Genomic DNA, 18,239 nt, shown 5'->3' with positions numbered 1-18,239 from the left:
CTTTTTGACGTTCCTGATGAAGGTAGATCCAGAAAAAGCGCTTCGGTCGCATACAAATTAAAACGTTTTCCTTTCTTGTTTATCGATTGCAAAAGCCATGATGATAATATATTGCCTTTTATGATTTATTTCAGTTCCAAGAAATGATACGGAAGTAATACTTAATATATAGCGTTGCAATGAAAGTTGTGCTAGGTGTGTTTCAGCTGGCCCCTAGACAAAAATATGTACTGGTTCAGTGCTTATAGACGTAATACTAAACTCCGAAATATAACAATGAACAAAAATCAAAATCATACAAGACTTAGAAGGACAGAGGCTCCTGGATTGGGACAGGCGCACAAATGCGGCGGGGTTTAACATGCTTCGTGAGATCACAACCCTCCCCTATATCTCTAGCCAATAAAGAATGAAAAACACACAGTAATACGAACAGCAAAACGCACTTTAATAGGAAATACAAGTCCTATGTCAAAATAGGAAACAAACTATGAAACTAATCAACATGACAATGATTATAAAATAACAAAGGACTACTATATATATAAGGCTAGCAGTTACTATCATACGCCAGCTTCATACCTCAACTTATAAACTAATTGAAAGGTTTTATATGTCTTCATTATGCACACTCTCTCCTTGTTGCATTTATTGCTAATTTGTTCCAGAACATTCATGAAATATTTCTCACTGGCAACAAAAAAAATCGATAATTTAAGATAGGTTGTTTACATACAAATTACGAAGAAATGTAAGATTCAACTTCCAAGGACAAAGTTTCCCTTATAGATGGATTTAAATATGTATTAACTTCACATTGGTCAAACACCTCTTTAATTGTTTCGTTCTTATTTTTCTTGAATTTCAAATTTCAGTTTCAGTGTTCCGTAGGTGAATTCTTTACTAAAAATTCAGCGTTTTACATTGTACTGGTTTTTCGAGAGCAACATATGTGTACGGCCAAAAATGGAAAAATTCTATCATGCAGCTGACAGTGTGGCTTCTCTTTGCACGCCCCATTCTGACTGGATGTACATGTGTACTTTTAGTTTGCTCAAAGTCGATTGTCGTACGATAACTAAAAAATACCCAAATAACAAAATGCAAATACGGGACAATAATAATTATCCTTTAATACAAAAAAATCAATTCCTTTTGTTTACTATTATAAAACAGTGGTTGATTTAGAACCTATAATGGAGCTACGTGTATGATAACCAGTCCAAATGTTGTCTTTAAGGGGGCAACCATTTAACTTTTAAAGTGGGGTGAGGTTGTTTTGTCGAAGCACTAACAATTTTATTAAGTTTTTCATCGCTATTAATCAACTTGTCTGGTTCAAAATTTAACACTAAAAGGCATGGATAATTTTTCTTTTGTCCTCCGCTGGCACAGAATATTATATCATCAAATTAGGGATCAGAATATTTTAATGTACCATTATCGAAAGCCCCTAGTGGTAATATCAAGTAAAGAAACAGGGACTATCTAAATATTGGTTCCCCAGAAGATTACCATTTATCGCTGATAGAAACTTTTAAACACAATTTTCAACTTTCAAAATGCCGGCACCTACAACTGGATAGGTGGGTGCTTAATGTAGTTCAACGGCAACTATTACATAAACATGAATGCAAGTTGGGTGCTTAATGTAGTACAGCGGTAACTTTTACATAAATATGAATGCTCGTGAAAATAATGTTTATGGTATACGTTTATATATGATATGAAAGGTTTCAACTTTTCCAAACCAGAGCTATACTTTGGATTTAAAAGTTTACTTTATTTGGCCTTTTCAATTTTATTTGACTTTATTTGCCTTTTTAACGTCATTTGGTTCGAGTGTCAATGATAAGTCTTTTGTAGACGAAACGCGCGTCTGGCGCAAAAACCGGCAAAATTTATATTCTGGTATCCATCTATGCTGAGTTTTTGTAGATACCTTGTAACAGTATCTTGGTTCCAATTTGCTGATATTGGATCTTAGTACCGTCTTAATTTCAGCGTAAATAAGATTATATTAAAAACCTCCCACACTGTGGACTAGCACAACCTTAATTAGGACACCATCATTCAGTATAATAAAACCAGCAGGTAAAATGGTCAATATCAGAGCCGTACGTCTGTTTTTTAAATAGATTATCTTCTTTTAAGAAATATTAATTTTGTCATCCAACTTTGCATCGCTTACAAATGTCCGTTTTAGTTCATACATAAACTTTTAAGTATCAGTATGTTTTTAATTCATATTGTTTCGTTTCATTCAGCTTTTATTTCGTTTCGCTTTTTACAGGTATCCCTCTTATTGCCCCTTTTCTATTTTGATATTTTAAGCAAACATTTAAAAAATCAAACTTTCAAACAGTGAAATAATCAAAATTGCGCGTTAGGTTTAGTATTTTAAAAGTTTGATCAAATTTCTAAACTATCAAATTTATAAACGATATTTAGAATTTTGATATTTTAATAATTTGGTTAAAATTTCAAAATTTCAAAACTTTAACACAATTTGAAATTTTGATATTTTAAAACTTTGATCAAAATTCAAAAAATCTAAAATTTCAAAACTTTTTAAAACTATGAATTGATAAGTGTTACACGGACCAGTTTCACTAGATCATTGAAGAAAATTCTCATGGGGTCGTGTTTCACACCACTTAAAATTTTAATTCTTTGCAATTGGTCTTGCATATACTTTAGATGTAGACAGAAAATTGGAAAAATGTGAAAGGGTGAACATCTAAAGTTTAATTGGTTATAAAACTTTATTTTTGGCTTTGAATATATATGAATTGAGAACAGAACATCATTCTGCAGAACATCATTCTGCAGAACATCATTCTGATAAATATAGAATAACCATATATTGTCTCGAAAAAATATGAATTTGATTTATTCAAGGCTTAGAGACAGATGGGAAGTAAGGCTATGCCAAGCATTTCTACCTGTTTTCAGCCCAGTACAAAACCAGCATTGCTTAATTTGGAGTGGAAGACATAAAATTTTGCAAACCTGTATATTTCATGTACATCATAAATGAGACTCTATGGAAATAAAATGTCAACGTCATAAACAAGGCTCACATATGAAACTCATAAAAAACAGACTTTTCATTACTTAAACTCTCAGAAAATTTTATTTAATTACAGGAAGACAGTTTTATAAATGTGGTGGTTCTAAGTGTCAATTTTTTCTTTGGGCTGATGAGGCTGGGGAAAACAGAAATAATACTTCTGGCTCAAGTAGTGGGTATGGAGGAAGTGGAGCTAATTCATATAGGTAAATAAATTTTCTAATGTTGCAAAATACCTTATATTGGGTAATTTTTGCAGGTGTAAAATTTAGCAATTTAGCTGCAACAAGGTATACAAAAGTTTTTGCAGATTCTTTAATTCCAAAATAAATATTTTGGCGGATACTGTAATGGTGATAATCTGAATTTAAACATTGATCTTTCATATGATATTCTTCAGATGTTTGCTAGACATTAGTGTATCAGATATCAGTATTTATACTTTTTTAATCTCCGTTTAAGGACGTCCAACTTTTATTTTGTAGAAAATTTCCTTAAAAGCCTCATTTTGAGATGTTATTATTAATATATATATTTGGATATGAGTAAGGGACTAACCAAAACTATATTTAAGGTCATCTTCAAAATTTCTTTTTGTGTAAACCTTGACAATATATGACAAAAAAATTGAATAAAAGGTAAATTTCTAAATTGAACAAAGTAAACAAAATTTGAATCTTCTGAATTAATGGCAAAATTTGACTGGTGAATATTTATATTTATCATATATTTAGTACAAAATACAGCTATTTTGTATATCTAATAAAGGTTCTTTTTTCCAGTCTGTATCACCTACCCTGTATCGCATACCCCGTATCGCATGGCTAAACCCGTATCGCATACCCCGTATCGCATGGTAAAACCCGTTTGCATACCTTTTTTTTTTTTTTTTTTTTTTTTAAACTTAAGTCAGTTTTTTTGGGGTTTTTTTTTGCTTAAGAATTTTTTTTCTATTAAAAAATTTTTTTTTTTTAAATATTAAAAAAAAAAAAAAAAAAAAAAAAAATAGGTCAATTTTTTAATGACGTCATTGTTTGGTATGTAACGTTACGAACATCAAGTTTTTACAACAATTTTTTTGGCACACTAAATGCAACTATAAAAAATACAAAACACTCAATAATACAATAATAAACAAAATATTTTCAAAACAACAGATTGTAAGGTAACCTAGGTGCTTCGTATAAATAATTGAGCAGTTATTTTAAAGCTTTGAAACAAGACAAAAGCAGAACTGAAGGTAACCCAGTGCTATGCATCAGAAAACAGTTCATATAATATAAAACTCTTCTGTTGAAATATATGATAAAGCGTATAATACATGGCAAAATCCGTATCACATGCCGTATCACCCTCGACCAATATCATCCCTCGGGCCTAAGGGCCCTCGGGCTGATATTGATGTCTCGGGATGATACGACATATGATACGGATTTTGTCATGTATTATTCTCTATATAAACTCTCTTGTGCATAACTATTTTTGTTTTTCAGAGGAAATGATTCTGGTTTTTCATCAACACAAAGAAGTTATCCTCCTACAGCAAATGATAGTGGTGATCCTTGTTGTAAATGTGGCAACCCTGGCAAAAGGTAAATACTGTAAATTATATCAACCTAAAAGTTCTTATTTAATTTACATTAACTGAAAATACATTAAATTGAGAAAATTTTGCCATGTTTGTAATGCTGAGTATAGGAAAATTATAAATGCTATAGGTGTCTCAAAATATAAAAATCACATTTTATATTTTTGCATTATTTTGGACAAATTTTGTTGTATTAATTAATCTCACAATTTGTCCTTGATCAGCAATTGCAATAGTAGATGCACTCGAAAGGAGTAGGTCCAGTAAGACCCCTTTTTGGCCCAAAAATATAGCAGTTTTACAAAATTGCTTAAGGTAGCACAATACAAAGATTTTTTTACTTCCAATCACTAACATTTGAAATGCTGTAACTTTCTTATGAATGCATAGAAAATAATAGAAGAGGTATATATATATAGATAAAAGATTAATCTTTTAAATGAATGTAATATTTTTATTATGGAATCATTATGTAATCAATTATTATGTAATTAGTGGCAAAATCTGGGTAAGGTCACTTGAATGAATTTAGCTCTTTCATCTCTTTAACTATACAGAAAATTTTAACAAAATCTTAATCAACACATCATGGGCTTCAAAAGGGTGTCTCAGATTGTCTCTATGGTATTCTATTCTCTCAAAAATCTCCAATTAGTGAAACATCCTAACCACATAAAAGAAGATAATGTTTAATTAGGTGTAAAATTTGTTCTATACATTCTAGCTGAAATCTGAGACACCCTTTTGTAGATAATGGCCATAGAAACAACATATAATAAAATCATGCCTCTAGGGATACCTATGCAGAAGCTAATTTCATTTGAAAGTGGAAATTTGGTGTAAAATATTTAAGACACCGTTAACATTATAATTGGTTACATAATTGTTGCATAATGCTAACATTGCATTAATTTGGAAGAGTAATCTGTTAGCTATCCAAAACTACAACTTTTATAAATTTTCAAGCATTATTAAGAAAGTTACAGCATTTTAAAACTTGGTAGTTGGAGTTATAAAATCTTTGTATTGTGCTACCTTAATTATAAACTTTTAGTTATTTATTGGACAGTAGAATGTTTCTGCTACATAAATATGGGGTGTTTTTGACATTTTAATGCACATATATTGAGTACTAGCACCATTAAGTCATGCTAAATTACTGAAATCTTCACAATTCTAGCATTTGAGTTAATATTCAGACCATTTTGTCTCAAATGGCAGTGTCCTCATTCGTGTTCATCCTCAATATTGAAATGTTAGTTGTATTTGATGATAATACATAACATATATTAAGGTTGAGGATGAACACGGATGCGGCTACTTTCATTTTTGACAAAAACCATCTGAAAAGTGATATTGTTCTGCATATTTGGTAGATTTTTCATATCTTGAATCGGATCGTTATTACTGACTAAATGAGTTAAAATCTTTCACATACACTAATTGATTCAAATGAAATAGACACTTAAGTGTTTAAAAAGTGGTAAAAATCATTCGTCAGATGAACTGAAATTTGAAGCCAAAATTGGTTCTTATAGGACTTACTCCTATACTGAAATTACAGTAACATATTTGAATTTTCAGAAAAAAATTTGCTCTGAGAGGTGTTATGAATGATGAAATGTCATTCAAATATTGGATGAAATTGCCTGATAATATTTTTTTCATCTATTTGTCATGTTGTTAGTTTAAACATATGTCATGTTGTTATGCAATATTCATATATGAATTGTGACTTTTACTTTTCAATATTGATATATGTAACATGACTATATTGTAGTTTAACAGTCCAGAAAGAAGGACCAAATAAAGGGAAACAATTCTTTGGCTGTTCTAAACCTAGAGGTGAAGGATGTAACTTTTTTCAATGGGCAGATGAAAATTCAGGTGAAAATTTTATTTCTGTCCGTAAAAGGTGGCACCACTGTTCCTTTGTCAGAAAACTGTCATAAAGTTTAAAGAATTCAAATTTTTTAATAATTCTCGCTTTATTATCATGTTACAATTATGTTACTTATGACGACGTAATTGATGAAAGTATGTTTTAACAGAATTAATTGGGACAATTTAACATATATTTTAAGCAAGTTTTCACTGCATTCTCATATGGAAAATTTTTCAGAATTTTAAGGTAAAAATTATGAGTTAGTGAACTAGCTCCTTAGGCAGATCTGTGGTTAAAGGAGAAGGGGCTATAATGGCCAATATTTTATAGACTCCAGATGATTTAGAACTTGGCATATTTTTACATAGACATCTGTCTAATATAGCCTTTTAATTTTGTTGTTTGATTGCTGTCTCTTTGACAGATTACTCACATTTCCATTTATTTATACTGATATCAATTTTATTTCTCAGGTACCAGTGGAAACTGGGGGAGTGGTGGAGGGGGAGGTAATGATGGATGGGGTGGAGGGAGTAATAGAGGAGGAGGGGGAAAGAAACGGGGAGCAAGTTCTACATCCAATGAACCTGGTGCTAAAAGAGCCAGGAAATGTGGGCTGTGTGGTGTGGAAGGTTAGTTGTCAATTGTCATGATAATGAATTTCAGTACTGTAAACAGGGAAATTTTCGCGACAGTTTTATTTTTGCTATTTTCCTAATAAGAGTTGAAACATGAAAATTAATGACAGCGCGAAAATTTGAAGGAAATCTGAATACAAATATGAATACCAAACATGAACGTATGTCCATAGGGTATGTAGATGGCTAATTTTAAACATTGGTTTTACAGACAACAGATCTATACTGAAAAACATAAATTTATTTCTAAAGGAGTCATTCTAGTCCTAATTAATCCAAGTGAACATTACTGATATTGCTGAATAAACAACTATATCTTTATAGTTATGTAAATGGCACAGTTATAATATGATTACTCATTGTATCTGCTACACAGATCAATCAGATTGAAATATTAACTAATAAGCAGTAATCATCTGTTAGCATTTAACTCACTCTTAATACACAACTTTCGAGTTCGATGCAGTTCCGTCTAAAACTCTGGTTTTCGTCAACATCATTTGTGCGTTTAGGGGCATCGTCACTTCCGTTCCAATGTTGAGCAAGTGGTTGGAAAACATTAAATTCTTATGATTGTTATTCAGCACTGCTGTCATTAGGGGATTGTGATAAAGTACTTACAAAACGAACTTTACCTTCTGTTTATCCTGCACAATGACGATCACCAAGACGCTTGATGAACGTTAATAGTGCAGGGATACAGGTGATCCCCTTTATCTTGTAAATGATGCCATAAAGGCGTGCATAATTGACAAGTTTTACCCCGTAATGGATGACTCGAAAGTGTCTATTAGGTCATTCCTCTTAGTCTATTGTGATTGTGTTTTTACAAGGCAAAAATGACTTAATTTAAAATGTGAACAAACAAACAAAAATTCTGATTGATTTTTATCACTTCATTTAAAAACAATTTTTAGCACTTGTTTCCAAATCATTTATGAAAAAAAACTATAGAGGACACGACTGGGACTTCACAAATTCAAAACGGAGGGAATTTAGATTTTGTTGGGAAATTGTTAAAAAAAAGACTGCTCAAAATTTCCCAGTTTACACTGTCAGTATTAAAACATTAAAATTTTAAGTATTTAAATTTTAACTGTATGAAAAATATAGTAAAAAATAAAGAATTTTGAAATATTTCACTAGAGAGGGTCAACTTTCTACCATGCTTCACATTGCCCGGATTATGGTTTAGGCAGTTGGTTTGTAAGTGAGTATTATTTCTTTTTATAGCCCGTTTATTGGCATTATGTTTTCTGGTCTGTGTGTCTGTTCGGCTGTTCATCCGTCCATCTGTCCTGTTTCAGATTAAAAATTTTTGGTCAAGGTAGTATTAAATGAAGTTGAAGTCCAATCAACTTGAAGATTAGTACACATGTTCCTTGTGATATGATCTTTCTAATTTTAATGCCAAATTAGAGTTTTTACCCCAATTTCACAGTCCACTAAACATAGAAAACTAGAATGCGATTGGGAAATCTGTGTACTATGGACACATTCTTATCTATTTTTATACGACCGCAAATTTTGAAAAAATTTTCGTCGTATATTGCTATCACGTTGGCATCGTCGTCGTCGTCGTCCGAATACTTTTAGTTTTCGCACTCTCACTTTAGTAAAAGTGAATAGAAATCTATGAAATTTTAACACAAGGTTTATGACCATAAAAGGAAGGCTGGTATTGATTTTGGGAGTTTTGGTCCCAACATTTTAGGAATTAGGGGCCAAAAAGGGCCCAAATAAACATTTTATTGGTTTTCGCACTATAACTTTAGTTTAAGTTAATAGAAATCTATGAAATTTTGACACAAGGTTTATGACCACAAAAGAAAGGTTGGGATTGATTTTGGGAGTTTTGGTTTCAACAGTTTAGGAATTAGGGGCCAAAAAAGGGCCCAAATAAGCATAATTCTTGGTTTTCGCACAATAACTTTAGTTAAAGTAAATAGAAATCAATGAAATTTAAACACAATGTTTATGACCACAAAAGGAAGGTTGGTATTGATTTTGGGAGTTTTGGTCCCAACAGTTAAGGAAAAAGGGGCCCAAAGGGTCCAAAATTAAACTTTGTTTGATTTCATCAAAATTGAATAATTGGGGTTCTTTAATATGCCGAATCTAACTGTGTATGTAGGTTCTTAATTTTTGGTCCCGTTTTCAAATTGGTCTACATTAAGGTCCAAAGGGTCCAAAATTAAACTTAGTTTGATTTTAACAAAAATTGAAACCTTGGGGTTCTTTGATATGCTGAATCTAAAAATGTACTTAGATTTTTGATTATTGGCCCAGTTTTCAAGTTGGCCCAAATCGAGGTCCAAAATTAAACATTGTTTGATTTCATCAAAAATTGAATAATTGGGGTTCTTTGATATGCCAAATCTAACTGTGTATGTAGATTCTTAATTTTTGGTCCAGTTTTAAAATTGGTCTAAATTAAAGTGCAAAGGGTCCAAAATTAAACTAAGTTTGATTTTAACAAAAATTAAATTCTTTGGGCCTCTTTGATATGCTGAATCTAAACATGTACTTAGATTTTTGATTATGGGCCCAGTTTTCAAGTTGGTCCAAATCAGGATCTAAAACTATTATATTAAGTATTGTGCAATAGCAAGTCTTTTCAATTGCACAGTATTGTGCAATGGCAAGAAATATCTAATTTCACAATATTGTGAAATTGCAAAATTTTTTTTAATTAAGAGTTATCTTTCTTTGTCCAGTATAGTAAGCAAGAAATATCTGCAAGAATTTTTTTTAATTGGAGTTATCTTTCTTTGTCTAGAATCAACTTAAATCTTTGTTATATACAATATACAATGTATATTCACTTTTTACTACCAACTGATAAATTTAAATAATCTTTACCATTCAGTGATAACAAGCAGTTTTTTTACATCTTAATATTTTATGATGTATTTAAATGAGTAGTAATTGTTGCAAACTCCATTAGAATATTTTAATTGAAATTAGTTTTGGAATAAGGGAAAGGGGGATGTGATTAAAAAATTGGGTTCAATTTTTCTCATTTGAAATTTCATAAATAAAAAGAAAATTTCTTCAAACATTTTTTTGAGAGGATTAATATTCAACAGCATAGTGAATTGCTCTAAGAGAAAACAAAAATTTTAAGTTCATTTGAATACATTCATTCTGTGTTAGAAACCTATGCTGTGTCAACTATTTAATCACAATCCAAATTTAGAGCGGAATCCAGCTTGAATGTTGTGTCCATACTTGCCCCAACCGTTCAGGGTTCAACCTCTGCGGTCGTATAAAGCTACGCCCTGCGGAGCATCTGGTTAGTATATATCTCAATAGAGTTGAGAGAGATTATTTGAGTACTCTAGGCATGTGTATAATGTACTATAGACTATGAAATTAATTTGTTGGTATTATAATCTGATACAAAATAGTTGAGATTATCCTGGTTTTTTTTTCTCTTTTTAGGACATACTAAGAAGACCTGTCCACACAAATAGAACAACGACTGTGATAGAAGATAACTTGTTTTATTATTGTTTTTATATAAAATCATAACACCTCATGCATTGTTATTCATATTTATGTATGCTAAAGTATACAGTATTCCGTGACTGAAGTTCAGATTCAACTAACTTGTCTTGTGTTAAGAAAAAAAGTAAGAAAATATCAAGGAGATGAAAAAAAAATATGGAGGTTATTGATTAAATACAATGTTGAAAACACCAACAGTAGTCCAAAAAATAAATAAAAACCAGGAAGGGACAACCAAAACCCATCTAAAGAAATGGAGAATAATACTGTTAATTCAGAAATTATTGCGAGGTTTTTATTATTGCGAAAAAAGTGACAGTGTTGTAAACGCAATAATTTAAACTCGCATTTTGAAATATTTTATATGAATTAAACAGTATTTTTCTCAAAATTGTAAAAAATAAAATCGCATTTAAGTCTAAAATGACAAAGTTGCAATAATAAATGCACGCAATAATTTCTGAATTTACAGTAAAGTACAAGGCAAATGAACATAATACATGTATAACCAAAAATATGGTATAACACAAACATAACAAAGACATGTAGTGAACTAAGTACCACTGAAGTGTAAGTAGTTCATGCTCCACTTACGGCACATGTCATGTAAAATTGAGAATGGAAATGGGGAATGTATCAAAGAGACAACAACCCGCCATAGAAAAAACAACAGAAGAAGGTCACCAACAGGTCTTCAATGTAACAAGAAATTCCAGCACCCGGAGGCGTCCTTCAGCTGGCCCCTAAACAAATATATACTAGTTCAGTGATACCATACTAATTTCCAAATTGTACACAAGAAACTAAAATTAATAAATAATGCAAGACTCACTAAGACCAGAGGCTCCTGACTTGGGACAGGCTCAAAAATGCAGCAGGGTTTTACATGTTTATGAGATCTCAACCCTCCCCCTATACCTCTAGCCAATGTAGAAAAGTAATATGTAGCTCATTAATAGACCAAAACTAGTAGTAAGTCTTCAACATGGAAAGAAGACAAGGATTGTGACTAACATACAGGTCCATCTCTGACAAGACATTCTGAAACAATCATAAATGTAAATTGTAAAGTTAGAGTGCATATTTTTATGCCCCACCTACGACAGTAGAGGGGCATTATGTTTTCTGGTCTGTGCATTCATTCGTGCGTTCGTCTGTCCAGTTTCAGGTTAAAGTTTTAAGTCTAGGTAGTTCTTGATGAAGTTGAAGTCCAATGAACCTGAAACTTAGTATATATGTTCCTTATGATATGATCTTTCTAATTTTAATGTCAAATTAGAGTTCTGACCCTAATTTCACGGTCCACTGAACATAGAAAATGATAGTGCAAGTGGGGCATCCGTGTACTGGGGATACATGCTTGTTTTTAAAGAAATCAAATCAACTTGACCACATGCGGAGTGAAGAACAATTTTGTAGCTTCCTTGTAAACAGAAAATGTCCATCAGGTAAATACTGATAGGAACACAAGCTCTGGAATAGCCTACATACTAGTAATTGATATGCAGTTGCTATTCCACAATGTAACTACATACAAATGGAAAGTTCATGATGGGGAAAATTAAAGTCATGTCTTTTGTTGTTATCCTGAGACCAAAGCCCTTCTATGGATTTCAAGGTCCAAGTCAAGGACACAGATCTACCTTTATTTGTGGTCTCCTAGTATTTCAAGTTTTATCCATAAGATGCCTTTAACTTCATCATTCAATTTTCAATCATTATTTAACAATTGATATAAAAAAATAACTTATTTACTTATGAAGTCATAAATATATATAAGTAAACAAAAATTTTCTATTTTATACCCCAGGCTATACTTGGTATCTAGGGTACATAGAGTTTATGACCTGTCTATCAGTCATTCCCTTGATAGTCATTTTTGTTTCCGAATTCTGCTAACTCAATATTTTTTTTATCAGATTGCAACCAAACTTAGATATATTTTCACATATAAGGATAGATAGATACTTTTTGATTTTGAGGTCAATTTATCAAAGGTTACTTGCATACAAGTCTATAAATGGACATAACATCAAGAATGGTAAAAGTGACTTAACACTGATTTGTACTTTATCTGAGTTTTGTGGTAAAAAGCATTGTATGTATATGTAAAATTCAGCATTTTTTCATTTGTGAAGGGCCATTACTCGAGTAGTTTCAGTGAAGCCACCAAAATTAAAACTAGAGGCTCTAAAGAGCCTGTGTCGCTCACCGTGGTCTATGTTAATATTAAACATTGTACACAGATGGATTCATGACAAAATTGTGCTTTAGTGATGGTGATGTGTTTGTAGATCTTACTTTACTAAACATTTTTGCTGCTTACAATTATCTCAATCTATAACAGTAGTTTCTGTGGAAAATGTTGGTGAAAATCTACAAATTTTGTGAAAATTGTTAAAAATTGACTATGAAGGTCAATAACTCCTTAGGGGGTCAATTGACTATTTTGGTCATGTTGACTTATTTTTAGCTCACCTGGCCTGAAGGGCCAAGTGAGCTTTTCTCATCACTTGGCGTCCGGCGTCCGTCGTCGTCCGTCGTCGTTAACTTTTACAAAAATCTTCTCCTCTGAAACTACTGGGCCAAATCAAACCAAACTTGGCCACAATCATCATTGGGGTATCTAGTTTAAAAAATGTGTGGCGTGACCCGGTCAACCAACCAAGATGGCCGCCACGGCTAAAAATAGAACATAGGGGTAAAATGCAGTTTTTGGCTTATAACTCAAAAACCAAAGCATTTAGAGCAAATCTGACATGGGGTAAAAATGTTTATCAGGTCAAGATCTATCTGCCCTGAAATTTTCAGATGAATCGGTCAATTGGTTGTTGGGTTGCTGCCCCTGAATTGGTAATTTTGAAGAAATTTTGCTGTTTTTGGTTATTATCTTGAATATTATTATAGTTAGAGATAAACTGTAAACAGCAATAATGTTCAGCAAAGTAAGATCTACAAATAAGTCAAACATGACCAAAATGGTCAGTTGACCCGTTTAGGAGTTATTGCCCTTTATAGTCAATTTTTAACCATTTTTCGTTAATTAAAGTAATCTTTTACAAAAATCTTCTCCTCTGAAACTACTGGGCCAAATTAATCCAAACTTGGCCACAATCATCTTTGGGGTATCTAGTTTTAAAAATGTGTGGCGTGACCTGGTCAACCAACCAAGATGGCCGCCACGGCTAAAAATAGAACAAAGGGGTAAAATGCAGTTTTTGGCTTATAACTCAAAAACCAAAGCATTTTGAGGAAATCTGAAATGGGATAAAAATGTTTATCAGGTCAAGATCTATCTGCCCTAAAATTTTCAGATGAATCGGTCAATCGGTTGTTGGGTTGCTGCCCCTGAATTGGTAATTTTGAGGAAATTTTGCTGTTTTTGGTTATTATCTTGAATATTATTATAGATAGAGATAAACTGTAAACAGCAATAATGTTCAGCAAAGTAAGATCTACAAATAAGTCAACATTACCAAAATGGTCAGTTGACCCGTTTAGGAGTTATTGCCCTTTATAGTCAATTTTTAACCATTTTTCGTAAATTAAAGTAATCTTTTACAAAAATCTTCTCCTCTGAAACTACTTGGCCAAATTAATCCAAACTTGGCCACAATCATCTTTGGGGTATCTAGTTTAAAAAATGTGTGGCGTGACCTGGTCAACCAACCAAGATGGCCGCCACCACTAAAAATAGAACATAGGGGAAAAATGCAGTTTTTGGCTAATAACTCAAAAACCAAAGCATTTTGAGGAAATCTGACATGGGATAACAATGTTTATCAGGTCAAGATCTACCGGTATCTGCCCTGAAATTTTCAGATGAATCGGTCAATCGGTTGTTGGGTTGCTGCCCCTGAATTGGTAATTTTGAGGAAATTTTGCTGTTTTTGGTTATTATCTTGAATATTATTATAGATAGAGATAAATTGTAAACAGCAATAATGTTCAGCAAAGTAAGATCTACAAATAAGTCAACATGACCAAAATGGTCAGTTGACCCCTTTAGGAGTTATTGCCCTTTATAGTCAATCTTTAACCATTTTTCATAAATCTAAGTAATCTTTTACAAAATCTCCACTGAAACTACTAGGCCACAATCATCTTTGGGGTATCTAGTTTGAAAAATGTGTCCGATGACCTGGCCATTCAACCAAGATGGCCGCCACGGCTAAAAATAGAACATAGGGGTAAAATGCAGTTTTTTGCTTATAACTATGAAACCAAAGCATCTAGAGCAAATCTGACAAGAAGTTAAATTGTTAATCAAGTCAATATCTATCTGCCCTGAATTTTTCAGATGAATTGGACAACTGGTTGTTGGGTTGCTGCCCTCCAATTGGTAATTTTTAAAGAAATTTTGCCGTTTTTGGTTATCTTGAATACTATTATAGATAGCGATAAACTGTAAACAGCAATAATGTTCAGCAAAGTAAGATCTACAAATAAGTCAACATGACCTTAATGGTCAATTGACCCCTTAAGGAGTTATTGCCCTTTATAGTCAATTTTTAACAATTTTCATTAATTTGGTAAATTTATGTAAATTTTTACCAAATATAGTTCTCTGTTACTAATGGGCAAAGTTCATGATAGATATAATTGTAAGAAGCAAAATCGTTCAGTAAAGTAAGAACTTCAAACACATCCCCATCACCAAAATACAATTTTGTCATGAATCCATTTGTGTCCTTTGTTTAATATGCACATAGACCAAGGTGAGCGACACAGGCTCTTTAGAGCCTCTAGTTAGTTCTTACTTTGCTGTACATTATTGCTGTTTACAGTTTATCTCTATCTATAATAATATTCAAGATAATAACAAAAAAACAGCAAAATTTCCTCAAAATTACCAATTCAGGGGCAGCAACCTAACAACCGATGATCCAATTCATCTGAAAATTCCAGGGTAGATAGATCTTGACCTAATCAACAATTTTACTTTAATCAGATTTGCTCTTAATGCTTTGGTTTTTGAGTTATAAGCCAAAAACTGCATTTTACCCCATGTTCTCTTTTTAGTCATGGAGGCCATCTTGGTTTGATTGCCGGGTCATCAGACACAATTTGTAAACTAGATACCCAAATGATGATTGTGGCCAAGTTTCAATTAATTTGGCCCAGTAGTTTCAGAGGAGAAGATTTTTGTAAAAAATAACTAAGATTTACGAAAAATGGTTAAAAATTGACTATAAAGGGCAATAACTCCTAAAGTGGTCAACTGACCATTTTGGTCATGTTGACTTATTTGTAGATCTTACTTTGCTGAACATCATTGCTGTTTACAGTTTATCTCTATCTTAAATAATATCCAAGATAATAACCAAAAACAGCAAAAAATCCTTAAAATTACCAATTCAGGGGCAGCAACCTAACAAGGGAATGTCAGATTCATCTGAAAATTTCAGGGCAGATAGAACTTGACCTGATAAACAATTTTACCGCGTGTCAGATTTGCTCTAAATGCTTTGGTTTTTGAGTTATTAGCCAAAAACTGTATTTTACCCCTATGTTCTATTTTTAGCCATGGCGGCCATCTTGGTTGGTTGGCCGGGTCACTGGACACAATTTTTGAACTAGATACCCCAATGATGATTGTGGCCAAGTTTGGTTAAATTTGGCCCAGTAGTTTCAGAGGAGAAGATTTTTGTAAAAGTTAACGCCGGACGCCAAGTGATGAGAAAAGCTCACTTGGCCATTTGGGCCAGGTGAGCTAAAAATGTGTTTTTGTGCAAATAATTATTGTGTATGAGTTTTATAACATTTGGTTTAAAAAAACTGAAGTTAAAGTACAGAAACCAATATGGGACATATGAATGTATGTAAAATTCAATGCTCAACTACAGAGGGGACATACAATTATATTTTTTTCCAGTGAAATCCTCATTTATTATGAATAATAGGATACCTATATTTGGTAAACAGCTTCCTTGCAGACTACATGACCATCAGACAGGGTTCACTTGATCTCAACCTCATTTCATGGATTAGTTATTTTATGTATGGAATGATTGTAAGGGGTACATGTTTGTCTGGCAGGTATAAATTGACCTTGGTTTAATTTTAATAGGTCAGTGTTAAGTTTTAGTGTTTAAGGCAGTTCTTCTATTACCATAAGCAATAGGTCAACTACATTTTGGTGTATGGAATAATCGTCATGTTAACATGTCAGTCTAATAGGATTTATTTAACCTTGACCTCATAATGGGTCTTTATCAATATTAAGTATATGTGATACTTGATCTTTTTTTACTTTCAATATAATATCAATGATCAGCAAAGGAAAGACACTTCTGGGTGTGCACTTTTGTTTTTTGTTGTTCTCAGGTTTTGTTAATCTTGTGTCTCATTTTTTGAAATTGTGAACTAATGAGCTTAAATATGTTTAGTGATCAAATTAATATGTGGAAGTGTGGGTGTATTATTTTGTTAAAGTATTAAATCTGTAAAACACATCAAAAATAACAAACTAGACGATAGGTTTTCTATACTTTACTGACTTTAATTTTGAAGTTACAACAACAACTTTTAGTATTTAAAGAACTGAGTAACAATAGTATCAAAATACAAAACAATATTTATTTTTAGCTATATAATAATTAACATTGAGGATTAAGTCAGGTAGACTTAACTAAAACATGACTTACAAACATTATCACAATGTATGCTTGCCCAATACTTTGTCCGTACATATTGTCACAATGTATGCTTGCCCAATGCCTCATCTGTACACATTGTCACAGTGTGTGGAGAGGCTTTTGCTATCTGTACACATTGTTACATTGTGGTTTTAGACTGGCACTATAAGCATACAATGTCACATTGTATGCTTCCTAATTCCTTATCTTTACACATTTTCACATTGTGTGGAGATGCTCTCACTGTCTGCATACAATGTAACATTGTGTAATGATCAAATCACCATCTGTATAACTATGCAAGTGTGTGGATTGATACATTATTTGCATATAAAGCAACATTGTGTGTTGACTGATACAATTATATCTGTAAGTAGTCCTGTTTTTTACTGTCAGACATACTGTCCACATACAATGTCACAGAAGATTTTCTGAAAAATAATCTGCATACATTGTTGCATTGTCTGTTCCATGAACCCATTTTTTTATTTTTCACTTTTTTTGTAAATTGGGTTTCTAATTTTATCTATGATATTAAAATTCTTGATTTTTACATTTATTTAGTACTTTAATTTCATTGCCCCCTCTCCTCCAAGTTGAAATGTAGGTCACAACACAGTTATCCAGACAATTAACTGTGTGTAAAATTATTTCTCAAAATAAATTGTTTTTTAAACAAATATGTCAGGTCTCATTTTTAAAAATTTCTTATACACAGTACCCTCTGCAAATTTATAACATGGTACAAAGTAATTTACATAACTAACTTGTATATCAGACTATAAAAATAAGATTTTTTTTTTTTTAAAGGGAATAAAATGCAAATTTTATATCTGGCATGACCACATCAAGTGACATGTTAATATAAATCCTTTCTATATCTGTTAAAATATGCAGGCTGTGCTGT

The 18,239-nt window shown here is 32.1% G+C and overlaps 1 protein-coding gene across 1 annotated transcript in view; it reads left to right on the top strand.

The window, feature by feature from the left end:
• The window catches only part of LOC134725545 (DNA topoisomerase 3-alpha-like), a 49,586-nt gene extending 38,861 nt beyond the window's left edge, over positions 1–10,725 (top strand). Inside the window, exons 27-31 of the mRNA XM_063589454.1 lie at positions 3,150–3,279; positions 4,567–4,665; positions 6,442–6,548; positions 7,020–7,178; positions 10,629–10,725. Of these exons, the coding sequence (XP_063445524.1) occupies positions 3,150–3,279; positions 4,567–4,665; positions 6,442–6,548; positions 7,020–7,178; positions 10,629–10,660 (527 nt within the window). The 3' untranslated portion in view covers positions 10,661–10,725. The remainder of the gene's footprint in view (positions 1–3,149; positions 3,280–4,566; positions 4,666–6,441; positions 6,549–7,019; positions 7,179–10,628) is intronic.
• The last annotated feature ends 7,514 nt before the right edge of the window (positions 10,726–18,239 follow it).

This window comes from Mytilus trossulus, chromosome 7 (assembly GCF_036588685.1).
Source record: "Mytilus trossulus isolate FHL-02 chromosome 7, PNRI_Mtr1.1.1.hap1, whole genome shotgun sequence".
Lineage (NCBI taxonomy): Eukaryota > Metazoa > Mollusca > Bivalvia > Mytilida > Mytilidae > Mytilus > Mytilus trossulus.
The sequence above is the reverse complement of the archived record's forward strand: the minus strand, read 5'-3'. Positions and strand labels throughout refer to the sequence as shown.